Source organism: Talpa occidentalis, unplaced genomic scaffold (assembly GCF_014898055.3).
Source record: "Talpa occidentalis isolate TD23 unplaced genomic scaffold, MPIMG_talOcc4v2.1 talOcc4.17, whole genome shotgun sequence".
Classification (NCBI taxonomy): domain Eukaryota; kingdom Metazoa; phylum Chordata; class Mammalia; order Eulipotyphla; family Talpidae; genus Talpa; species Talpa occidentalis.
This window is the reverse complement of record NW_023601754.1, coordinates 5,435,350-5,460,622: the sequence shown is the minus strand read 5'-3', so window position 1 is coordinate 5,460,622 and position 25,273 is coordinate 5,435,350. Positions and strand designations below refer to the sequence as shown.

At 52.7% G+C, this 25,273-nt stretch overlaps 1 protein-coding gene and 1 long non-coding RNA gene across 3 annotated transcripts; both read right to left on the bottom strand.

Annotated features, from left to right (window-relative positions):
• Nucleotides 1-506: 506 nt before the first annotated feature.
• On the bottom strand, nucleotides 507-7,485 carry LOC129146128 (uncharacterized). Its single transcript, XR_008552635.1, has 3 exons — nucleotides 6,877-7,485; nucleotides 3,609-3,710; nucleotides 507-693 (listed from the first exon to the last, which is right to left on the bottom strand). It is a non-coding gene; the product is annotated as an uncharacterized LOC129146128 (long non-coding RNA).
• A 5,250-nt stretch (nucleotides 7,486-12,735) lies between these two features.
• IRX6 (iroquois homeobox 6) lies at nucleotides 12,736-18,040 on the bottom strand. 2 transcript variants are annotated; one of them, XM_037518093.1, is made up of 6 exons: nucleotides 17,865-18,040; nucleotides 16,690-16,947; nucleotides 16,010-16,119; nucleotides 15,480-15,787; nucleotides 14,087-14,695; nucleotides 12,736-13,173 (listed from the first exon to the last, which is right to left on the bottom strand). In XM_037518093.1, exons 1-6 carry the CDS (start codon nucleotides 17,907-17,909, stop codon nucleotides 13,166-13,168), a joined length of 1,338 nt encoding a protein of 445 aa, XP_037373990.1. In that variant the 5' UTR covers nucleotides 17,910-18,040; the 3' UTR covers nucleotides 12,736-13,165. The 2 variants fall into 2 exon arrangements, with proteins under 2 accessions (XP_037373990.1, XP_037373991.1); XM_037518094.1 differs by having other exon boundaries at nucleotides 12,736-13,170.
• Nucleotides 18,041-25,273: the final 7,233 nt, after the last annotated feature.

Sequence of the window (25,273 nt, the reverse complement as noted above, 5' to 3'; positions counted from 1 at the left end):
CAAAGAAATGATTTCTTTGCTAGAAGAAAATTTGACTTTATTGGACATATTAGGATGCATTATGTCCAGAGTAGGGGCTGGCTTCATGAGAACTTCAATGCCATCTTTACGGGCCTCCAAACCACTATATAAACACATCCTAGGACTTCCTTGGTGCTGCAAGGGGTTAAGTCTCAGCACTATTGGCAGCCACTGCAATATGAGTTTGATCCCCAGCCAGGGAGATACCCACCTGGCGCAGCAGACCTCTCCTGTCTCCCCGCTGCTCCCCTCAGCATTGTGTTTCAGTGGATCTACCGGTTCTGCTCCCCACTTTGTCTCTGGTGGATCCTCTCACCCTCCCCCCGCACCTCTGGCCTGCACCCCAGCTCTTGTATGCATGAATAAATAAATCTTAAAAAAAGAAACACATCCTAATAAGTATTTGCAATCTCTGAGCTTAGGTTGCCTTTTCAAACATCCTTTGCCCTCATGGGTGGAAAACATATCTCCTCTACATTCCCAAATGTTGTCTTTGGAGCTCTTCCCTCTCCCTCCCTTACCTCCACATTCACTGCATCTCTGTTTTGCTCACGGTGCCTGACGCAGCGCACAGCATCCGGGACACGGTTCATAACCAGCTGTCCGTGTAGGGAACAAATGCCTGTACTTAAATCCATGTTTCCTGGTATCTGGCTCAGTCTCACTGTCTCTCTGAAGAAGGTGACATGATAAAAGCAGTTCAAAGATGCCCCCCAGGGTGAAGAGAAACATTTACAACTTATCAAACAGAGGATTAGCATGAAGACTCTAAAAAGACTTCGCAAATCAGTGAGAGAAGAAATGCAGCTGGGAGAAAGATGGACAAAGGACATGGACAGGTAAGTCACAAAAAAGGAAACTAGTGAGGAATTAAGTCAAAACAACAAGATGCCACTGCACACCCACGAGTGGGCCGACTGTTGATAGGCAGTTTCAGCCGAGTATGGGATGTAGGTAGCATCATACATGGCCACTTTAGGGGGTAACCTCATCTATTAACAATGTGAAAGCATATTTCGCTGAGCATGATCCCTTCCAACTCCATCCATGTTGCTGCAAATGGCATACGTTTATCTTTTTGATTGCTGAGTAATATTCCATTCTGTGTATGTACCACATCTTCTTGATCCAGTCATCTGTTTTTGGGCTTTTGGGTTGTTTCCATAGCTGAGCCATTGTAAACAGTGCTGCTATAAACATAGGGGTGCAGGTGCCCTTTTGAATTAATAAGCCAGAAAGAAAAAGAAAAATACCGGATGGTCTCACTTATAGCAGGAATTTAGAAAACTTAAATAAGGGACCAGGAAAAAGACTAATTATAATAAAGTAAAAATCAAAATCAACAAGCAACTATAAACCAGAAACACAGTCTGTGGGGGGAGGGATTAGAGTCAAAATAAGGGGGGGTGGGAATTGCATGGGGAATATAACCAAGAGGAAAATGCATACATTGTGCAAAAATGAAAAATGATGTAAAAAATATATACAATTAAAAAAGAAAATAAAGAACAAACAAACAAACAAAATGTGAAAGCACATCCTCGTGACCCAGCTGTTCGACTTTTCAAATCCCACTCCAATAAGCGCACTGGCCAATGTGCCTAGGAGTCATGTACTAATATGTTCATTTCAGTAGTGTTGGCAAAGATTAAATTTGGGGAGGAAATGGAAAAATAGCATCTAAATGTCCATCAACAGAGAAAGAGCAAATGCAAAATGAGAAAGTCATGCTTTGATCGCTGGTCAGTATGTACGAAGGGGCTGCATTTCTGCTCATGAACAACAGTGTGCGCTTGGGGGCGGGCGCGATGCCCTTTATGAAAGCAGCACGCAAAGAAAAAGCTTAGAAGGCCACGCATCAAGCTGGTGAACGTCCCTCTGGAAGCTCCAGTGAGTCACTTCACTCCAGATCCTCAGCTTACTCACTTAGGGAACAGCAAGCTGATTTGGGCGGTGCCCAGGAAGCCAACCCTGCGCCTCTGAGGCCTATCAAGGCATTCTCTTGACCTGTGACGGGGTGGAGGAAGCAGGGTTGGGCAGAGGGGAAGCTGAATTGTCATGGGGTTGAAATGAAGGTCTAGTTGTTTCCTTCAGGCTGCTGGGATGAACTTCTAGAGTTGTTCCAGAGGAATGCAAAGTAGCCCAGTCTTTGTAACTCCTAAGAGAAGAGTGTTTGGAAGCAGGTTCCCTGCAGAGGGACTTGACCTTGTCTGTTGAGAGCTGCCCACAGAACGGCAGCACCCCCAGCATCTGCCACATATGCCAATGCCTACACCCTATGGTTGGCGAGGGACCCAACAGGACCTTGAAGTTAAAAGAGCTTTGTCATTATAAGGGCGGGCATGAATACCTATATGAAAGGGCACAGGGGCGATTGAAATTTGTACCACACACACACACACACCCACACACACACACAAACACACACGGCATACAAATAAACGAGGGCATCAGCTAGATTTTGACTGCTCTGCTGCTTCCTAAGGGTGTGATTACCAGAATCCAGGGTCATAAAACATTGACCCCAGAGAGGCCTGAAGCAGAGATGGGGCCACAAGCACCTGGTCTGGTCACTTCTCTGTGCATTTCCGTTTAGTAGTGACGAGTTGAGCAGGCAGAGGCGGAACTGGCCCCAAAGAGGTCAGAGAACAGAGATCTGGCACCTGCCAGAGGTGAGGGCCAAGCTCGCTGCAGGGTGGAGTTGAGGTAAATGCACTCTGGGTGATCATCCAGGCTGTCACCCCCATCTGTTTGAGTAGATGAAACCCCCAAACTACAACTGCTGCCATTTGAATAGAAGCTGAGGCTGAGTTGCCACGTAGGGGTGCGTGACCTTCAGCCCGGAAGCCCCAGGCAGGCAGAGGGAATCTTGGTACCTTCGGGATGCTGTCAGGGGTTCCACAGACTTTCTGCATTTTATCGGTGTCGCAACTGACCCCAGAGTTCTTAGTCCTTGCTCATAGGACCAGCCAACCACGGTGGGTGCTAGTTTGACTGGGGAGGGAGCAGGGGCAGGTCCTCGTTGATTCTAGATGTGGTTTTCTTCAAGAATGACCAGTGCTTTCCCCAGGGGCAGGGGTGGATATGATCCTTCAGGACATGAGATGAAAATACGAGAAATGGCACTTACTTTCTAATTTGTTTAAATGCTAATTTTGTGTCTACGTACATATAAATGTGCACCACAGCATATGCACGCAACTTACATACAGGCAAACATGCCCGTATTTGGGGTGCACCATTGAAAAACTTTTACTAATAATGGCATTCACTCTCTAGTCTAAAGAAGAAGGCCTTTTAGGGGGGTCACTGGGCCCTCTTTATGATCTGATGAGAAATAGGGGTGCCCTCTTGATAGGACACTGTTTACTGTTAGCCAGTTGTTCTGGGGGTGTGTCAGAGAACCCCTGAAGCTCACCTGTGGATCCCAGGGAAAGAATTCTTGCCTTCAGGGATGATTCCAGGACGTCTTCAGGCGACTCCACCATCTGATTGCCCAACAGGGAGCCAGCACCTACCTGCTAGTGCACACTTCCCGAGTCAAACAAATGAACCCCAATATATATGGGTCCTCACCTATCACCTACCTGAGCGGGACAGCCCTATGAGCACAGCAGTCCTGTCTCACCATCTTTTATTATCCACATAGATAGTAGGTGCTTTCCATTAGAAGTAAAATCTTGCAGAACCTTTGGCAACAGAAAAATGTATAAATAAGAAAAATTAAAATATTCATTTCATCTTCCAGAGGCAACCGCTGTGCTCATTTTGGCACCTGACCTTATGAGCTCCTTTTCTATGCATACTTGTGCCGATGAAATGATTATCTTAGCAGCTTTATCGAGGCATCATTGGTGTACAAAGTCTGTATGTATTTCATGCATCTGATTTGATGCGTCTGGAGATAAACATTTGCCTATGAAATCGTGGTCATGTCAAGGAAACAACCTTCTTCAGCTCTCAAAGCTTCCTTGTCCCCCTTTGGGTTGTTTATTTGTCGGCTTGCTTGCTTTTTGCTGTGTTTCCTGTGAGGACATTAAATAGGAGATCTGCCCTCCGACGCAATGCAGTGTTCGCTGTGGGCACTGAGTTATTCTGCTCACCTCTAGAACTCACTCATTCTGCAAAGCGGAAGCCTTATACCCCTAGAAGGAGGTCCTTCTGAATTTACCTGGAGACACCTACTTGGAAAAAAAAATAATAATTCTTGCTCTTTTCTTGATTAAGAAAGGAATGAGACATGTAATCACACTTGTGCATATATGGCCAAAAATAAATCATCATTCATATAAACACCGAGGTTGAATCCAAAGGCGGAAATGTGGGGTTTTGCCATTCATTGGCCTTTGATGCAGTTTCTAACTTTCTCTAAATCTTCTTCCCCTTCCATCTTTTCCTTTCCTGGCCTTCCTCTCTCCTCCAGTCATTCACTGCTCAATATTCTTTTTTGGGGTGGGGGCATCTACCGCACATTTGTCTCTGAGTTTGGTGTAGGGAAGAAAGAAACAAAATGAGGACGTGACCTGCTCCCCAATTAACTTCATCCTGCAATCTTAGTTAATTTATTTTTTATCAGAAGTTGTTCCTATCCCACCTGTCGACTCTCCCTTTTCTCTTTGAAACTCGCCCCTGTAGAAACATCCAGTGCTTCCTTTGTGGATCTGTATTCCCTAAGCGGCCAGCTCCACTCTGCTGAATTTATGGCTTGGCAAAGCCATTTCATAAAAAATGATTAATGCTAATTAACATTTTAACTTCAGGCCATTTAATGGCACCCGACAAAGGGGTCAACTGAAACTCATGGGTGTCATATGTCAGATGTCACTGTTAGAGGGTGGGGCTGCGGATGAGATGAACAGAAGCCTCAGGCAAGCTCCACACCCGGGTCCCTGCGTCCTGTGCTCACAGTCAAAGGGATAGTCCTGGCCTTTGGATCCCAAGTCGCTGCACTTCAGTTAGAGCGTATGTTTAGGAATTCAGTTTTGTTAAAAGTGTAACAATATTTAAAAAAAATTTAAAAAAAAGTATAATAATAGCCCCACTCGCTTCTGCCTTGTGTGTTGAATAAGCCACATGACAGCTAAGGAGAGTCTACTGGGTATCCAGCCTTAGGGGCCTTACAACTCACTCCTCACCACCCGGCCACAGTGCCTCAGCCAGCATCCGCACTGCCCATTCATCCTCATGTCCTCACTCCACTTCCTCACCCCCATCAGGCTTCTTTTTGCTTCTCCCACATATTCCTTCCCCTCGCTTCTTTCTCTCTAAAAATGCGCAGCTCACCCTTCGGCAGTACCTCCCTTGGTCCTGGCCAACCCTCAGGAACCCCCTCCCTGAAGGCAGCCTGGCCCACTGCTCTGTCCCAACCTCACATCTGAGGTCTCAACCCCAAACACCTCCAACAAAAACTTGAGCAGGAAACATGGCCAAAAACCAATTTGGTTGCTGGAAAGTTGGAACGTGCCATTTCTGGGAAGTAATGGGATGAGCGGCCAAGGGCCAGGCAAGATGGCGCCTGTTACGATCTCGGTCAGGATCCTGGGAGAAGGCACTTCCTGTGGAGATAATAGCTGACGGTGAGAAGGAACAAATTCTGGGTGGAGGTCAGTTGCCAAGGAGAAAAGTGTGGTAGGGAAACAATGGTTCTGTCTGAGAGGGACACCACACGCCGAGATTCCAGTGCCTACAAAGAGGCCCTTCGCTCACACAATTGGGACCCTAGCAAGGTGACACACGAGAAACTCGGAGCGTAGACTGTCACGCACGGCAAGGACATCAACGGCTGGGATCTCTGTCACTTCCTCGGAGCGCCCGACTGTCACGGAGCAAGTTAACACAGCAACAGCCCAGGTCACTGAGCACAGGTGCAGCGCCTGAAGGAAACACTCAGCATGCATCAGCCGAGTTCATCCTCACCATCCCCTGGAGAGCTGAGTTCTAGCTTCATCTCATCTTATTTATGAAGAAGTTGAGTTTCAAGAGGTGAAGCCCAGGGACTGAGTGATGGGGCTGGAGAATGAACCCAGCTTGCTCTGCCTGCACCCACTTTCTTAGTGGCTCCAGCAAGCTGCCTACTCACCAGCTGAGTGTGCCACAGTGGCCACACAAGAGGGGGCGGGTGGACATGAGAAGTGGCAGGAGTACAAAAACAGTGATCTCGAACTGCAAAAATGAATCCACATAAAGAAAAATTGCAAGTCAAGCTACCCTAAGTTCGGCTGCATCTCGAAGGTGGCAGCAAAGTACAGCAGAAGTATACATAGTCGGCTTCAGCAAATGGCGCGAGTGGGTGCATTTGAGGAGCAATAGAGAAAAAGAAGTTCTCCAATGTACCAAAAAATTCCTCGCTGTTAGGCCCAGGCATGTTCCTCGTGGTCCGTGGCTTCCTGACCTTGTCCTGCAGTGTCAATGTCAATAGCTGTTGTCACCAGTCGATGGGCCTCCCAGTTGGTACTTAGAGATTCTCTTTATGCACTTAAAAGGCATCATTAGCACCAAGTGGCTATTAAGGCAGTCTTGCTGTTCAGAATGATTTTCTGAAGCAAATGCAGAGGAAACGCGTTGAGGGTTGAAGTCATTAGCTGCGACCACAGAAGGACTGACCGTGGGCAATTGTGCCATCAATCTTGATAAGGGGAAGTATGAGCAATTCATAAAATCTGCTTGGTGAGGTTTCTCCCTAAATGGACACCCAAGTGAATGACCCCATGTCTTTGCTCTAGGTAAGAGCTGCGACAATGACTTGGCATAATGAGACGGGCAGGAGGGGCTGCTGGGGGTGGGGACAAACGGTGGCTCCTGATCTCCCTGGAGATGCACAGAGCAGGGACAGCTGACAGTCTGTGTAATGCTTACCTGGGCTAGGCACCATTTAACCCTCACAACTGTCCTGTGAGGCAGGAACGATTCTTATTCCCATTTTAGAGCTGGGAAGACTGAGGATCAGAGAGGCTCTGCCACTGGCCTGAGGCTGCACAGCTAGTAGATGGCAGAGCTGGGATTCAAACGCAGGGAGTCTCGCCACCTTGCTACACAGTTGGAACTTGGAATGGATGCAACTTGGCCTCCTTCTGCCTTGGCATAGGCTTTGGGGTTGTACAGAGCTGGATTTGAGCCCCAACTCTGCAACTTCTTAGATATTGGACCTTAATAAGGGGCTTCCCTTACTTGAGATGCAGTTCCCTTTTTTATGGAGTGAAGAGTTGTTAGGAAATGATAGGAAATATCAGGCACTCAATATCACTGTCTTCTTTCACATCAAGGCTATAAATGCTGATTTCCAGGCCGAGGCACTGATTAGGAGGACAGGGTGGACTGCCCAATGCCTGAACCTCTGTGACTAGATCTTTGGCCAATCAGCACCCTCTTCCCTGTTACCTGCTTCCTAAGTCACCTTGTCTGTGGTGGGTCCTTGATTGGGATTCACTACGTACTGGTGGTTCATAGCCCTACAGCATTCATGTGTTGAATCCCTAACCCCCAGTGGGACTTTGGGGGTTTGGAGATAGGGCTTTGAGGAGGTAATAAAGGTCAAATGAGCTCATAAGGGCCCCCAGCCAACAGCCCAAGCTGGCTAAGACCGAACCCCAAGTCTGCATGTCCACTCCCAAGTCTGGAAGTGCATTCACAACTGTCTCCTCACCCCAGGGTTCCCAATTCCAATAAAGATGGTTCCAGATGCTTTGCAACTCCCCCATCAATTGGTAGAGTTGATTTCCCCTCCTCTTGCTATGGACAAGTTTCAGTGACTTCTTGCCAATAGAACACAGCGGAAGTGATGTTCTGAGACTTCTGAAGCTCAGGGATGGGAAACCTGTGACTTATGCCCAGTCAGGAACTCCAAGCAGCTGATGGAGAGGCTGGACACCTCTGCAGGGACTGAAACCCCAGATCCTTCTTGGAAACACCTTCTCCAACTCCATTTCAGGCGCTTCTTCTAATGCCACAGGGAGCAGGAACAAGCCACTCCGCCAAGCCCGCCCACATTGCAAATCCATGAGCAAAACCAGTGACAGTGGTTGTTTTGATTCACTAAGCCTGGGGGTGATTTTCCTCTGTGCTATAGAGCAGGAGCACCCAGAAACACTGCACAGGGCCTCTCCACCTGCTCAGAACCACCTCTGAGCCACCCAGGGGTAACTTGGCACATGTGTCTAGGATTTCCTGGGGGGGTGCATTTTCCCTCTGCAATCCCACATTCTGTTCAGGCAGCTGGGATGGGCAGGACTCAAGGAGGCCTCCTGTTGCTTCACCCTGGCCTCTGATGTCCAGAATTACATCCATCTTTGGATGTCTTCATAAATCATGGGGCAGAAGAATATTTAATTTTGCCATGGGGCAAACATGAAACCCATAGATTCAAGGAAAAACCATAGGCCTCTAGACTTTCTGTGTGCCAGGTCTACTCTCTAGAAAATGCTAGAACTGGAAAGAGAAACAGCTTGTTCAGACTTTGCTGGTTTTCAACTTTGGCTGCATATTGGAATCACTTGGAAACTTTAGACAACACTGCTGGGCTCCACCCCTGGAGATTGTATCTAAAACTCAAAACAAAGCAAAACAAAACAACACAAAACACCTCCCTGGCTGAATTTATGCACCACTAGTGGTGAGAACCACTGCTCTAGACTCATTATCGTTATCACCCTTGGCATCATTGTTCCAGCAGGTTCCCTAAGATTTAAATGCAGCCAAGTTGGAATTTGGAGACAGTCCCAGGCAATGAGGGAAGACATCAGTTCCCCATGATCTCATAAATAATATCCCCCTTGGCGTTAACACAGATGAATTCACCGAGGAGTAGCATGTGCTCCCCTGGCAATGTGGTTGGTCATGGTGTAAAAGGCTGAACGTCCGAGGGACCCAAAGCACCCGCTTTTCAACCCTCTTCTCAACCTTCTGATTCACAAAAGAGAAGCCTCCATTTGGTGCTCATGGGGCAACTCGTGGCTGAACACAGCCCTGATCTACCAGGAGACGCTGCATCGCAGGCATATTGGGTCACAGGCCCACGGGTTCCGTAGCCACTCCCTGCCCCCATCTCCAACTTTAACAAAGAAAATCCCCTGCCCTAGAGCTGGGAGATGCCCATTAGGCTGCATTCTTGCTCTGATCTTGGTGTCAAAGCAAAAATCCCGAATGGAGCGTGGGAGAAAGAAGGAGTCACAGAGGAGAGCCAGGCAGCTGGTTCGGGAGATGAATTCAGAAATTACATGGAGAAGGAATTTGGCTCGAAGAACTTTCCTCGGATTGTTGTTGCAAAGAGAAAGAGCTTTCTAACGCCAAGGGAGCAACCCACTGTGTCAGGACCGGTGAGGGCTCATCTCCTCACCCCTCAGTTCTTTCTCTGCTCCTGATACACTGTTTGCTCGGTGGTGCTGGCTTTCCCCAAATGTGGAGATTCTTGACTGCATGACATGGTGGGGGACAGGGTTCTCTTACACCCGAGATTCAGGGGACCCCTAAGATACGCCAACTCTGGAATCCTAACTTGTCTTCTGGGAGAGGCCACCTCCTCCATCGCTCCCTCCCCTCCAAATTACAGCAAGGTTTTGAGCTGCTGGCTGGGGTGGGGTAGGGGTAGAGGGGGGAAGGAAGAACCCCATTGAGCCAGATGAGAAGATTGAATGTGAATTCAGAATAAATCCTGGAGGAATGTCAGCACCTGTTCCCAAGGCCTGACTCTTGGCCCACAGCAGGCGTCTTAGGCCCGGGTGCTGAGCTCAGGGTTATCTGGCCATGGGTTAGCCAAGACTCAGAGGCCATCACACCCCACATGGTGCTCGTTAGAAAGGCGGACCTCCCAGCTCCCCACCACCCCCGAGCTGATTCTAGCGTTGGAAAACCATGGGTACATTTTGCCAAACACTGGAGATTCTCAGTCCAGAGGGGGTCTCAGAGAGGCATGTTCCAAGGAATTTGGGGCAGTGGAAAAGGTGGGGGCAGGTCCAGAGTCACCAGAAAGGGGCGCTGGACCCTGAGTGGAAAACAAGCGCTTTCTCTTGGGCCTTCCTGGGGAGGAAGGAGGGCATGAGATAATGCCGTAGACATCTGGAGTCTCGGAAGCCTGGGTTCCTATTCCTAATGAAAGAAAGTCATCTTAAAATAATAAAAAGCCTATGTAGCAGAGCTCCGCGGCTGAGAATCAGTCCTGCTCAGCGCCTGACTTCTCTGCTTGCTAGCCGGGTAACTGACATCCAGTTTCTTTTCTTTTCTTTCTTTTTTTCTTTTTTAAAGATTTATTTATTGATGCATACAAGAGCTGGGGTACAGGCCAGAGGTGCAGGGGTGAGAGGATCAACCAGAGAGTGGGGAGCAGAACAGGCAGATCTACTAACTACACTAATGAGGGGAGCAGCGGGTGAGTCTGCAGAGGTCTGCTGTGCCATGTGGGTTGCTCCCTGGCTGGCAGAGGATCGAACTTGTGCTTCATAGCACGGTGCTTAACCCCTTGTGCCACCAGGGAGGCCCAGTTTCTGAACCTGCCTGAGCTTTGGTTCCCTCATTCATTCAGTGGGTTTACTAGAAAGTGTGACGTCATCCTCCCTGGGGCAGTAATGACACAGGGGTCAGTGCGTGTAAGGACATGGCTTGCATGCGGCTGGAGGGAAGGGATCCAGAAGCTCTTACATCATTACCAGGGTCACAGGATCTCAGAGCCCAAAGTGATAAGGACCATTTAGGGAGCCTGACCAGCCCCTGCATAATGACTCCTGGGGGGGAGGGGTCACAGAAGGAGGCTCCCTGGCTCAGTGTCTCCTCCTACCCACCTAGCCAGGCCTGAGAAGGGACCCTTGAGCCAGCAAGGGATTTTGGAGGTGCAGCTCCTCCAGTATCTCCAAATCTGAGAACACCCCCTTTGCAGGGCTCACTGTCCTGCTGTCCGTGGCCACCAGCGGCTGCTCTGAGGAGGACGGGGCAGTGTCCCCCTCCCCTTGCCCTGGTGTTTAATCAAAACGTGATTGGGGGAGATTATGTTGGGAGATTTGCAGGAGGGCTCGGAGGGGCAGAGAGGGTGGGATCAGCTTGCCTGGAGGGCCCGGCTGGGATAATCTCAGGCCCTGGGCCTGCACTCCTGGTGCAGACACCCAGCTGGGGAAGGCAGAGGGGCAGGGGAACAGCACGCTGGGAATGGAATGGAGGCTGCACCCCCAATTTCTGGCAGTCAGCTGTCCTGTTCCTCCCTTCTCACAGCCATCAACTAGACCCAGAACTCGGGTGAGCCCTGGGATGCAGGCTCGGGTCTGGGTTAGGGGGTGGGGAGAGGCCAAAGCAGGCCCTGGTCTATATAAAAGGTCGAGGGGCGGCTGCCCTCCTACTCCACTTCTCCTACCCCCTGGCCCTCAGGCTCTTCTCGGTCACCTGATCGCAGGCTTTCCGTCTCCCTTCTGCAAGCAGCGCCCCAGGGATGCTGGGGGCCCCTCTGCCGAGCCTGCTCCCACTCTGGAGGGGTCTACCTGGCCCCTCAGGAGGGGGTGGGGTTGAGAGCTCCGTGGAAGAAACCTCCAGCTAATGCGCTTTATTACAAGCTTTAATCCCCCAAAGCCGACTGGAAATAATGTTTATCTTTTCGCAGTTTAATTTCCCGGACCCGAAGCAGCGGGTCAGTGAGGGCGCCGGGAAGGTCCCTGGGGAGGTTGGGGGGAGGCGCAGCTGTTGTCCAGAAGCAAAACCTGGCGGGGAGGGGGTCTCCCCTGAGGAAGCGGGCGCGGGGACCCCGAACTGGAAAGGGCTGGGCCTGGAGTGAAAGGTGGGTGGTCCCCAGCGCGGGTTCCAGGCACCCTGAACCAGTCCTGACCCGCCCGTCTGTCCTCAGCTGCTTCGCCGGGGAAAGAGGCTTGTGTTTTGAAATCACGACAGACAGGAGGACGGGTTGGGCTGGGTGGTGGCAAGATATTTGCTCCCCGCGCTTTTCTGGACCCTCACCTCACCCCTCTGCAGCCCCCAAGGGTGTTAAAACCCTCCCTGCCGGGCTCGCAGCGCTGAGGGGACTGGTCCGCAGAAGGCCCCAGCCCAGCAGTGGAGACGCTGCTTCCCAAGGGTCCAGCTCCCCCGCACCTCCCAGCTGCCCCGTGTCTTCCAGCCTGCACCCCCTGCTCCCCAGACCCCTCCTCCTCCCAGGGCCCGGCAGGGTTCACCTCCCTCTTTGCAGGGAGCAGCAGCGAGCCTCCGAAGGGACGCCACCGCTGGGCGTGCAACTCAGGTGCTGCAGCGCCGCTTTAAGCCTCTCCTTCCCAACCCCTCCCACCCAGCACCCCAGGAACGAAAGCCCCTTCCCTGCGGGTCAGCGCCCCCACCCCGCCCAGGTCTGCAGAGGAAGTCACCGATCCCCAAAGCTGTCAGCCTTCACCGCCGTCCCACCGAGGAATGCAGGGGTCCCAGCGGCGGGCCAAAGGGCACTCAAGATCGCCCCATCGCCTGTCCTCCCGGTAAACTTAAACCCCAAGTACAACCCAGAAACAATGCAGCCTCCAGACAAATGTCCTGACAGGCCCCTCCCACCACCTCCAGGCGGCCTCACCTGCAGGGCGTCTGGATCAGCCCGCAGCCGGCCGCCCGCTGCAGTGAGGTGGGCTAAGCCAAGGGCCTGCGTTCTGCAGTCCACTGCCACCACCCTGTCCTCAGAACCCCGCTGGCCTTGCTTTCTCCTCGCCACCCCACCTCTCCAAATGCCCCCACTTCCGCCAGAGACAGGGCACACAGCGCAGGTTAGGTTTGATTCTTTTTAAGGACACAGGGGGTGGGGGAGACTTGCACCGTCCTTAGGGGTCTGGTGAGTGTTGGAATTACAAAGTGAGCGGGGCGGGGTGAGCAGGAGAGGGAGGGAGCAGCTTCAGGCCCTGAATCAGAGGAGGGGAGATGGGCATGCCTAGTGGCTGCACCCCACAGACCCACCGAGCCTGCTCTCCTGGCCTCCCCGCTCCGAGGCGCCCTGCCGCCTCCCCCAGGGGATCTGACAGGACACATCACCAGCCACTCCCAGCTCTGCGTGCAAGAGGGGCTGGTAGGAGGGTGTCTGTGTGTCTTTCTCTTAGCGAAGCGAGAGCCTGCTTCTCTGGTGAGATCTCCCCACTTCTTAGCGTGGAGGTGAGTTCCAAAACTAGGGCCGATTTCCCAGATTCTTCCGCAAATCACAGCCATGGCGCTAACCTGCTGAGAGAGGAAAGGTTGATTAAAACCCGAAGGCCACTTGGTGCAATGCCTAGGTAATAGGGGTAGGTCGGGTCTCCTCTAAAGGGACTCAAAGGTCTGGAGGCAATTTGCTTGCCAGAGGTTGCATTTGGACCCCTTGTGTGTAAATTAAAATAACAGTGTAACCCAATTTTCTAAGCCAGTAGCTTATCCTGAGAGAAATTACCAGCAAGAGCAGCCTGACAGTCATTTGCCGGAGGCTGCCGAATGCTTGGGATGGTCCCTTCCTGGGGTGCAATTCCCCTTCACTGGGCACAGCCAGAAAGCCAGCCAGGGGCAGGGAGTGGGGGTGGGGGGGCAGTCACAACCTGCTTGGGGCGAGTCCCCGGGGTGAGGGTTCTCTGGGGACAGCACCAAGTCTGCTGTACACTCCCTCGGGGCTTGGTGGCCGCAGAGATGCCCGGGAGCTGGGCCTTAAGTGAGTGGTGTGTCTGGCCAGCACCTGCAGACTTTTCTGGAAGCCTCGATGCCCCTGCCTGACCCTAACAAACTCTTGATCCAAGCACAGCAGGGACCAGCTGGCCTCTTGTGAAGGACAGGCGGGGCACAGGGGATGCCTCTGCCAGGGGGTCCTGGTGGAGCTCACCTGGCAGGACACTGGGCACCAGTATGGAGATTAGTGGTCCATGTCTTCCGTGGGTTTCTAAGGGGCTCTAGGTGGGTTACTGTCTCATTCTCAGCCTATTACCATCATTTCACTTTAATATGCACTCGACTTAGCTCCGTTTTCGTTCTGCCAGTGCTAGGGGCCAATTTTACACCAGGTCTGAACTTGGGCATGCCAGGAGGGGGCAGAGAGGGTGTGCAGAGGTGGGCAGCCCGGTGGCCAGGTGGTTCTGGGTCAGACCCTGCCAGGGCTGCTGGGGGCCACTACCTTCTGCTCCAGACGGGTACTGGCACTGCACTGCGGGCTCCCTCCGCCGCGAGCAGGGCGCACAGTTCAGCGGCAGCCCCCGCAGGGCAGACATGGAGTTTCCAAAGCCTTTGGCTACACTGGAGGGCTCTTCGCACGTGGAGTCTCTGCGCACCCTTGGTCGCGCGGCCGACCCTGGCGGACTCGGAAGCAGGTGGCCCTCGGGGCTGGGCGGCCTGGGCGGGGTCGGAGGTGCGCCCTGGAGAGCGCGCGCGGCCGCGGTGTGCGCCAGAGACCAGAAGCGGGGTTTCCCGCTGGACGCATAGTGCATGGTCTGCCTCGCGCCCCCGGGCTCCACCTGGAGGAAATCAGTTTCTCCCGCGCCGGGAGGTTCATGAAACGAGAAGCGGGGCGCCTCAAGGCCGCACCCCCTGCGCTCCAGCCCGCGCTCTCGAGCCGCAGCGCACGGCGCCAGGGGCGCCCGCGTGTCCTTGTGGAACTCCGCCAGCCGGTCCCGGGCTGCGGGCACGGCCGCCTCGTCCTCGGCTTCTTCCTCCTCCTCCTCCTCTTCGTCCACGTCTTCCAGGTCACTCAGCCGGAGCCCTCGCGCCTCTTGGCCGGCGGTAATGTCTGCAGGAAACCAGAAGCGAGTGAGAAAAGCCCCAGGTCCCAAGGGAAATCCGCAGGCGCGCGCAGCCCCCAGAAGCTTTTAGCAAGATGCGCCCGCGCTCCTGGTGTTCTAGGTGTTGTCCACCAGGCTGGCCACCCCCTGGCCACCCCCCCCTCGCTTGCGCTCACCCCTAAGCTGGGGCTTGCCGGAGGGAAAGAATTCCCGCCTCCAGCCCTGACCCCACCCCTGGAAAGACTTGTCGTCAGGTGCATTTCCAGGGCCAGCCACTCTGCTGCCCTGAATCTGCATTCTCATTCCAAAATTGTAAAAAAAGCAAGGGGCACTTTTTACCCTGTCCACACCCACAAGATGAGTGGTGTGTATTATTCAGCAAAGAAATGAGGGCAACTGTGGGCCAGGCATCAGCAGCTAAGGAGACGTTTCTAGAGGAGCTGACATTGAGTGTGTGGGGGGACAGTGGTCCTGCACTTCCTGTAGGTGACAGGTAAGATGACAAAGGACATGCAGGCGTGACAGAGAATGCTGGAAAGCTGTGTGGCTTGGGGGGCCTGGGGAAACTTCTCTGATGTGACTCTAAAGTTGAGAGGTCAGTTCCGCAGGGAATTCGGGCAGAGGGAACCTCACAGGTGAAGGCCCGAGGCACGCAGGGGGGTGCAAATGCCCGGCAAATAAGGGAGCAGCTTCCTCCTTTGGGAAGCTACTCCACAGGGTGGCTGTGAAAGCCTATGCAAACTGCCCTGCGGCCGGGACGCCGGAAGGTGAGCTGGCGGACATCTCGGCTACCTTTGGCGTCTGGGCCCAGGCTGCCCGGGGAGTCCTCTGCGCCACCCTCTGTCTTCCTGTCCTCTCCGCCTTTGTTCTTGGGCGCCCACGTCATCTTGTTCTCCTTCTTGAGGCGCCGGCGCGCGTTGGCGAACCAGGTGGACACCTGGGTGAGGGTCATCTTGGTGATGATGGCCAGCATGATCTTCTCGCCCTTGGTGGGGTAGGGGTTCTTGCGGTGCTCGTTGAGCCAGGCCTTGAGCGTGCTGGTGGTCTCCCGCGTGGCGTTCTTCCTGCGCCCCGCGCAGCTCAACTCCACAGCTCCGTACCTGGGGGGTGGGTTGGGGGGGTTGGGAGGGGGACCTGGCTCACAGGTCTGGGGCTGGGATCTTGTGGTGGAGGCAGGAGACAGTCTGGCCCCAGGCTTGGCTCCTCTTCCTCCCAGGGCACCCCTCTGCCCTCCATGCACCCCCTCATGCTCATCAGTCATACCTTAACAGGGGCAGGGAACAGGCCCGAGATGCCAGCCTCCCACGCCACCCATTCCTTACCTGTCATACTGGTACTGCCCCAGAGTGGGCTCGTAGGGATAATAGGCTCCTGCTTGTGCCAAGCTGGATGTAAAATTCCCTGCAGCCTCTTTAAATTCATACTGTGGATTCTGGTAGGGGAGGGAGGGAGAATTCAGGATGGTATCTGGGGTGGAGGGGGCAGGAAGTGGCTGAGGGTGTGGGCTCTGCAGTCAAGTCTGGCTCAAATCTTAGTACCAGCACTTGCATTGGCTGTGCCATCTTGGGCACAGTGGGGGGGGCACTCTGTGCCTCAGTTTCCCCTCTTGGCAGATCCCTGGTGCAGAATAAGCAGTGGTTAAACATTAGCCGTTGTTAATGTTACTTCAGTGGAGAATTTCCCTGCCTGGCTTTCCTCCCAGAGTATTTCCTCACATTTTGCCCCTTTTTGACTTTGCATTAGCACCTCAATTTCCTATGTAAGCTGAGGAAAGCGCTAACTTGCCTACCTCACAGAATGGAGGTGCCAGGTTTTCTAAATAGTATAGAGTTTTGCAAACTGTAAAATACTGTAATTCCCCCCACCCCCTTAAACACAGTCCATTTCTCTTCCTCGGAGCTGTGCATCCTTCCTAGGCTTTTCTCTGGAGAGAGACTTCAAGGAGCTGCCACCAAGCCTCCAGGCCGCGCGCACACACCCAGGCCCCACCCCGCGCACTCACCAGCGCTCCGTACAGCGAGGGCGGCTCGGGGCTGTAGGGGAGGTAGCCGGGGTAGCTCTGGGCAGCTGCCGCGGCCGCATAGGGGGCTCCGTAGATGCCCAGGGCCGCTCCTAGCTCAGGCCGAGGATTGCTCAGCAGCCGACTCTCGTAGGGCGCGCAGCAGAGAGCGGCCGCCGGGGTGGAGCCTGTGGCCACGTCTGGAACCGAGCGCTGGGCGGATTCGCAGCAAGTGGCGCTGGAACTTGCAGACACCAGGAACTGCAGGGGCGAGAGAGGGGGCGCTGGAGGTCAGAGACCCACAGCTCAGGCGGGTCTTTCCTTCCCGCACCATTAACCGAAGGCCAGCGTGTGCGCAGCGTTCTTCTGGGTCCCGGACGGGAATTATTCCAAGATGCAATTTATCCAAACCTCCCTTGTAGATGCTCCTAAACCATTGCCAAGACGCCAGAGCCCCAGCGGACCCCAGGGATAGGAACCTTCTAGAGCCCCCATTACAGAAGCCAGCTTCCCCTTGGCCCCCACCCTCGCCACAGGAGGCGACACTGGCAGAGCTTGGAGTTGGCCTTAGAGACCACCATCAAGTGTCACTCCGCCTTCCTTTATGGAGACAGGGAACCAGGGCCAGTGAGCGCAGGTTTGCGGGGGTTCACAGTGCAGGTCAGAGGTCACGCTGGTCTGGCAACTGGAGAAGAGTGGCGGTGTCCCCAGCGCACCCCCAGGAAACCCTCGTCATTACGCAACACCCCCTCTGGTGTGGGAAACCACAGAAGCCAGAAACAGAGAGCTTGAGCCAACCCAAGAAAAGGGGCTAAGTCCAGAGGGGAACAAACCATCAGCCACAGAGCAATGGTCAGCTGGACAGCGCTCTGGGCTGGGAGTCCTTTAGTCCAGATTGCCCAGGGCCACCGTGCACACCTGCACAATGAGGAGGCCTGTCTGCAAGACCCCTGCGCGCTCTCTCACCCCCCTGGCTGAGCGCGTGGCCAGGGTGCCCACGTTTCGGGCCACACTGGGGAAGTGGGATGTTGCAAGGGCCTGGGGCACAGTGGTCCTGTTCCCTGTGCCCTCTGGCTTCCCCGGGGGCTCCCGCGGGAGGGGGGCGCTCAGGGACAGGCACTAGCGCTGGGCACCCCTCCAAGCCAACTGCCCCCACCCCCTATGGAGGCGCCTCTTACCTGGGAAGCGCTGCCGTAGGGGTGTCCAAAGTGCGGGAAGGACATGGTGGCTGTCCCTAGCCCGCCTCCCTCTTTTGTGAGTTCCCGCCTCAGCCCGGAGGTTCCGCACCGTCAGCCGCGCACCGCCTGGATTCCTTACACGGCCGCGGGTGCCCAGCGCCGGATCCTCCGCCCGCTGCGCGCGGCTGGAGGCAGAGCCGAAGGCAGCTCGGCTGCCGAGCCCTGCGCTCCAGAAGGCGCCCCTCTGGCCCGCGTGGTCCGGAAGACAGAAGGGCCCATGGATGGGCGGGAGAGAGAGGGTGCGGGACGCGCGGTGGCGAGGCCAGGTGAGGCGCAGCGCCGGGCGGAGCGGTTCCCGAGGCGTCCCGGTCCGAGGTGGCCAGAGGCTCAATGTGACGTCACGGTAATCCCGGGCCAGGCGGGCCCCCGGGCCCTGGGACCCCGGGCCACCGAGCGCGCCCAGCGCAGCCAGCCCGTGCGCGCGCGCGCTCTCCCCCGCGCTCACACTTGCTCGGGGAGGTTTGTGCAGCTGGAGAGAAACGTCAAAGACCCCGACCCTCTCTCTCTGCTCGGCGCTGGGTCCGACCCGTCTTTATCTGGCACGCGCGCGCGTGCATCCAAGCTCTCCAAATTACCCGGGAGTAGCAGGAGAAACACCTCCCTCTGCGCCGTGCAGGCCCGGGGCTCAGCGCGCTCACCTCCTCCCCTGCGGCCCGGAGGAGGGTAGAAGCAAGCCAGGAGGCGAGGGAGGAGAGAATACAAAAGAAGAGGCTGGAGGAAAAAAGAGGAGAAAAGTAGGGAGCGAGGCAAGAGGGAGAAGGAGGGGGCGAGGAGAGAGATGTGGAGTCGGAGTGGAGAGAGGCGCGCGGGGGAGGGGAGGGAGCGAGGGTGGGCGAGGGCTGGGCGGGGGTTGACTGCTGGCAGGTGGAGAGCAGAGGCTCGGGGGACAAGCCTCCCCTCGGACGCCCCCGCCCTGCGCCGCAGGAAACTTTGTTTGCGCCACAGGCCGCGCGCGCTCGGGCAGCTCCCGGAGGCGTCGGCGGGGCCCACTGGCTCGCCCGTCTTTGTCCTCGGGGATCTGTCCCAGGCCCCCCAGGGCTCTAGCTAGATTCCAGCTCCCCAAGCCCCGGTCTTTGCAGGGCCTGGACCCGGAGGCGTCTCCGCGGCGGCTTGGCCCCCTAACAGGCCGAGTAGCGCCCCCCCGAGGCCGAGGCTCGGGTCTTCGTGCACATCTGCCTGGAGACGCGCCGAGACTGGCCGCTGGCATCTAGGGAGCCCGGGCTAAGCCCCCTGGGCCCTCTCCCGAGGGCTCGCCCCCGCCGGCTCCAGCGCGCCGCCGTCTGTGTCCACGCGCGAGCCGGGGCGCAGAAGGGAGACGCGGGGCCGGCTGCACGCGCTGCGCTCCGCGGAGGGTGGCGCTGGCGAGCCGCGGTTAGCGCGCGGGGAGGGCAACCCAGGCCGTGCCTACCGCCCGGATGCCCGGACGCCCGGCGGGGCCCAGCGGCCTGACTACCCCCTCTCCACCCAGGGGCGCTCAGAGGCGCGCTGTGCGGGCACCGGGGTGGCGTCCTCCAGGCGGCCGCCACTTCGCTCGCGTTGTAGGCTCAGCACCCCTCATGCTCCTGCCCAGGCCTCTACCCCGGGATGTCTGGGGGCGGGAAGGGGCCGCTAGACTGGCCCGGGCGGTTTTTGGCACAGCTGCTGGGATGCGAGGGGAACGTGGCCTTTGGGGATTGCACACCAGGAACCTCAGAAAACCTTTAGCTTTTCATTCACGAGGTGACAGCGCCTTACAGTTTATTAAACCTCTGTCCCTGGGCGGGGGTCTTCACCACCCTCCCTTGAGGAATCTGGGAGGGCTGTTTCATTTTCTAGTTGAAAGGCAGGAGCGTGTGGCCCAGAGGTTAGCAACATCCCGGGGCTCTCCCTGGGTTTTTGAGGAGCCACGAGGAAGTTCAGGGGCAGGGCAAGAGCTGGGGGCCTGGCCTGGGATCACAGGCAGAGAGTCTGCGTCTGCCCCCACCTTACAGAGGGATTAGGTAGGCCTGAAAGTCAGCGACTCTTGAGAACAGCTTTATTTTCCAGCTTAATTTTCTTTACAGAGTCTGCAGAAAGCCAAGGCGTTTAAAGAAGCTGCAAACCGCAGGCTCCTCCACCTGAGAGACTGTTAACTCCTGTTAATGTTGTCTTCAACCTCATTCTAAATATTAGCAAATCCAGCCAGGGCTGTCGGTCTCCGCGGCAGCTGCTGCTGTCTTTACCTTGGAGAAACCTTGCCTAGTTAGAAAAAGAATTATAGTTATCACGAGATTGATTTAGTGATAAAAATTCACCCTAATAGATAGATCCCTTGATTTTTTCCAAATGCACTTTGGAGCCATCCACACATTTGCAGTTTGGATACATCTAAGCTATTTTTAAAAGTAAGAATGGGAGAGAATTCATTCAATTAATCCCTTGGGGAAGATTACTGCTAATTAATTAATTGCAAACATTTCCAGAGGGAAGGTATGTCAATTGTAAAGTAATAAAATTAGATCGTTGAAATACTTACTCAGCAACTTTGATTGCCCATCCGTTCCTAAGCAGAATTGTTTTTATGACAGAAAAATGGGGATGGTGGTGAAGAAAAAGCATTACTTCTGTCCCCTGGCGATCCGGTTGCAAAGGAGAAACCACCATATAGACTTTATTGATTTCTAGCTGATTTATAAGACCTCTGCGGTATCGGTGCTGTGCTGGGCCTCCAGGCCTCCCTCTTTGCTCTCTAGGATTAGAGAAAAGCAACAAGATTTTTCAAAAGAAAAAAGAAAAGAGGGTGAACAACAGTGGGGAAGTGAACTGGGAGGCAGGACAGTGGAGAGAGCCCAGGTACCATGGGAAGGCATCTTTCTAGTGGCTTCCAAGTGACTTTATGGTATCAGAATGTTCTCCCCGGGAAGGGGCCTATCCTCTCCCATCTCCTTTTTTCCAGACGCTGGAGTCCTTGATTCAACATTTCTTTCCCAGGGAGGCTGTAGCGACAGCAAACTTACTCTGTGCTCCTATGTTTGATGTTTGGTGATCACGACTGAGTATTGGCAGCCCCCCCACCCCCACCCCCACCAAAAAAAAAAAGGGTTCCTATGAACTGTGTCTACTCTTCCCGTTAGTTTGGGACCCTCAGAACAAAACAAAGCCAGTGGGTTCAATGGAGATCACCCTCTTTTCTGGCAGAAAGCTCAGGTGAAAGGAAGTCTGGTTCGGGAACGCCGCCTGGAATCCGCTCGCCTCCTCTTGACTGTGAACAGCACCCGAGTGTGCTTCTCCACCAGGCTGGCTTTTCAAGTCTTTGTTCAGCGCTGATTAATTAATTTCAGGGAAAATGCCCACTGGTGTATGTGTAGGCACCACATTTTGTCCAAACAAGTAAGCAAACCTGTCAACTACAGACCTTCCAGTTACATTGAAGGGAGTCAGGTCACCTAAAATATCGAAAACAAACCTTGTAGAATCTTTGCTTGCTTAATGCAACATGCCCTGATATTTCCTCTAGCTGCTCATTAAGGCAAATATGAAACAAGATAAATAATCAAAGGCCTGTTTGGAGCAGAGAGAGTACAATTCCTCATTATTTATTTGAAGTTCATGTTGCTTTCAAAGCAGGGACGGGCCTGTGTAGGCAGAGGGAGGGCTGTGTCTTTGACCATAAGCTGGAACGCAGGAACCACAATTTTTTTTTAATGGAAAATAAATCCCATTTCATTATTTCGGGTCAAACACTCATCATTTCATAATGATTTACAAAGACACCAGATTTTACAGGTGTTGGGGGGACTAACCAGAAACGCCCCCAAGTCAACTTTAGTGCTTCACATCACAGAGGGAATGTGTGAGCCCGGGGCATGATAGCTTCCCTGAAAACGTGCTAAATTATATATTTTTTTTAAGTATGGATTTTTAAAGTGACTGTTTTGGAGCCGGCAAGAATGATATTTCCTCAAATCTATGCATGAATGAACAAGTGCATCTGGACAGATGCATCTATAATTTATACTGATCAGCCACTGCAGGTCTTCCCGAGTAAAGCCAAAATGAACACTAATTGTTTTGACGGAAGTAGTGTGCATGGCATCTGATCGTGAAAAGCAGCGGGCCCCTGGCTTGCCTGAATACATATTGTCAGCAGCAACTCTGGCATCACGAGGGGGAAATAAAAAGGCAATAATTCCCAGATGAGGGTGTTGATGTGGCTTGTGAAGAATGTGGCAAATAGAAAGAAAGAATTAACTTCTGTGGGATAAAGCAAAAAAGGAGACTGCAGAGATCCCAGTGTGTTAGCCAGCTAGGTACAAACCTGAGCTTAGACTTAAAAAAGAGAGCTTGTTAGTCATAAAATTCCTTTGCATTCACAGCGTGCTTGAGAGCTTTCCTACACACCTCTTCATCTTATGATAAGGAAAGCTCATGATAAGGGAGTTGGGGAGGTGAGAAGTAAATGTAAGATCACATAACCTAGCAGGTGACAGAGGAGGGACTAGAATCCAGACCTCTTGACTTTGGGTCTTTCCACGAAACCATATTTCAAGCACAGATAAAGCCAGACACAGCCGGGAGACGTTGCTAACTCCAGTTGCGCAGAGAAAATTCACATTTAGTGCCTTGCAATGACACTGTAATTTACAGAGAACATTTCTAAAGAGACGCCGCTGCTCACACGCCAGTTCAGGGTCTCCACTACATGCTTTTATAACAACCTGTGTGATGAGAGGGCTTATGTCATCATTTGGGAATTTTAGAAATCTAATGTGGATCGTTAATGAAGATGGAAAACAGCTAGCAGGCCTGGCCGCGACTGACAGGCAGGTAAAGAGCAAACACTACATTCCCCCCTAAAAACCTCTTTTAAAACTTCCAGCCAAGATTATGTCTATATATCTACACTGGCATAGAAACCAGTGATTGGAATTTAGTTAGTAACTATTTTCAGGAAGAGGAATTTTTTAAAGTCTCTGCTTTAGCCTCAGTAGACTGGGGGGCTTGGTGCTTTATCATCTTATTTACAAAGAGGTTTTTATGTTATGAAATAAAAAAATGTTTGATAAATATCCTTGATTATTTGACCCTGTGGATGGTGACATCTTTCTAGGGATAAAAACTCAAGGCATGGGATGCGTTTTCAAGATTTTGAAATGCAAAGTAGACTACAGAAGTCTAGATTTGAAAGCCAGGGAACAGTTTTGGAACCTTAAATCTTGGGTCGAGAAATGCATGCAAGGAAAAACACCTTAACGGACTTATCACTGGGGTAAGTAAGATGTCAGTTCCTGAAGTGATCTTAGTGTGCCATCAGGAAGAGAATCCTGGCCTCAGCAAATGGGAGAGGAAACTGAGGGGTGCTGGCTGGCGCCCCAGCAGGCCACTGTGTTTCTGCTCTAACCAGAGCACTGCTGACAGGCAGTTTATAAGGAAGATATTTTTGTCCTTCTTCCCCTTAAAGGATTTCACCGTCACAGACATTAAGGCTGCAATTAAAATATGAGCAGCTGCAAGTCCTATACATTTTTATCTTATTAGTGCCATTCTACCCATATTCCTTCTCACTGGGGATTCTCTTACTCTGCAAATGCAGCCTGAGACCTGGCCAGGAGCCTGCGTTAGTGCCACCCGGCACCCACTACTTAGGGGAGCTGGGACCATTTGGGATGTCATGTGCCAGCCACGGTTATTTATGGCAAATGTTAACAAATCAATAAAAATATGGGAAGTATATCATTTTTAAAGAAAAAAGAGAGCGAAACACGTGGGACATGCCCATTAAGGGCAGAGCTGTTCTCATACCCACGTGTCTGCTTGGGTCGGCAATTAAAAACACTCTGATAATAAATCTCCTTGCCGTCTCTTTTAATGCTTTTAACTTTCCTGAAGGTTCAAATTGGTATCCCAAAAATGTGCCAGGACTTTCACAAGGTATTTTATAGACTCATAAATAAATGCAGCAATTAATCTATGCTATATTTCTTTCATATTTGATGACAATTTATTATGGCATTCACCCATTCGGTGCACAAAAACTCTAATGCACTTAAAATCGGATTTCAAACCAAACATTTTATGGGAAAATATAGTATTGATCATCCATTTAAAGATACCATGAAGATGATTCATAACCCGCTGTAAAAAAGAATCTCAGGAGGGTCTTACAAATGAGTGGGGTGGTGAAATAGTCTATTCATAAAACCAGAGCGATTGGATCTGTTCCTCCTGCTTTCTTCATCTGTCTTTGAGTTTTCCAGCACTGATTACTTTTGCATGATGCTGTTTTATAAGAAAAATCCCCTTCCGTGACATTTTTCATAGTGACAGAGGTGGCAGAATTTTAGTGAGTATTTTCTAATGTGATTTTGTGTTGGAATCCTGTCTACAGGAAGAGTTTCAGGGACAATAGATGATTTTCTTTTACTCTGGAGTCGTGGGCCCCAGCACATTCGGGGTTACTGGCACATTGGGATGTTTCTGAGCCCTCCTGGGCCCTCGGTGCTGGGACTCAGTGTGCTCGAGTATCTTTCATGCACATACAGTAAGAGGCAGTGAGGAGGACATTACAGAATCTGGGGGTGCTGGCCCTTCTTCAGTAGCCGGCAGCCTGTCCATGTTAATTCATTAGTGTTTAGTGAGTGGCTGCTTGGTATGGCTTGATTTGGGACAACATGGTGGGACAGAGGAGGAGATGCAAAGCAAAATAAGTCAAAGGGAGAAAGACAAATAGCGGCTGATTTCACGCATATGCGGAAAAGAAAGAAACAAAACAAAGGAACTGAGAAAACTAAATCAAAACAAACCCTAGAAATCCGACAGCGGAATTGAAGTTGCCAGGAGACGGGGTGGGGGGGGGGCGCCCGAGGGAATATGGTGGAAGATGGTGGGGGCTTTGGTGGGGCTGAAATGGTGTGAACCTGTACCCCTAAATCATATCCAGTATTGTACATCGATGTTACCCCAATACAAAATGATAGTTTCAATAAAAAAAGTCAGTGCCACCGCGGATGTAGGAGGTGAGGGATTTCAGCACAGGATGTGACAAGCGCTCCGCCCTCGTGTGAACTGCATTCTCGTGAGTCATCCTGGAGTCACACACCCAGATGAGAATCATTTGGGAAAGTGGCCTCATGCTTCCTGACTGCTCACAAGACCCCGGGCAGGAGGTTAAGCACTGTTTATGTGACCCTCGTGCCTTCCGTCCCCAACGCTGACAGAAGTCTTGTTGTTAAAGTCAACTGCAAGGCTGGGGGTTTCGTGGTCAGCAAGACAGTGAAAAGTCTCTGCCCCCGCTGGGTTGACAGTTATTGTATGTACCTGAGAGCAGACTCGGTTCATCCTAGACAAGCTGGCGCTACAAGAGCTGAGCTTGCCCTGCATGCAGCTCCTGC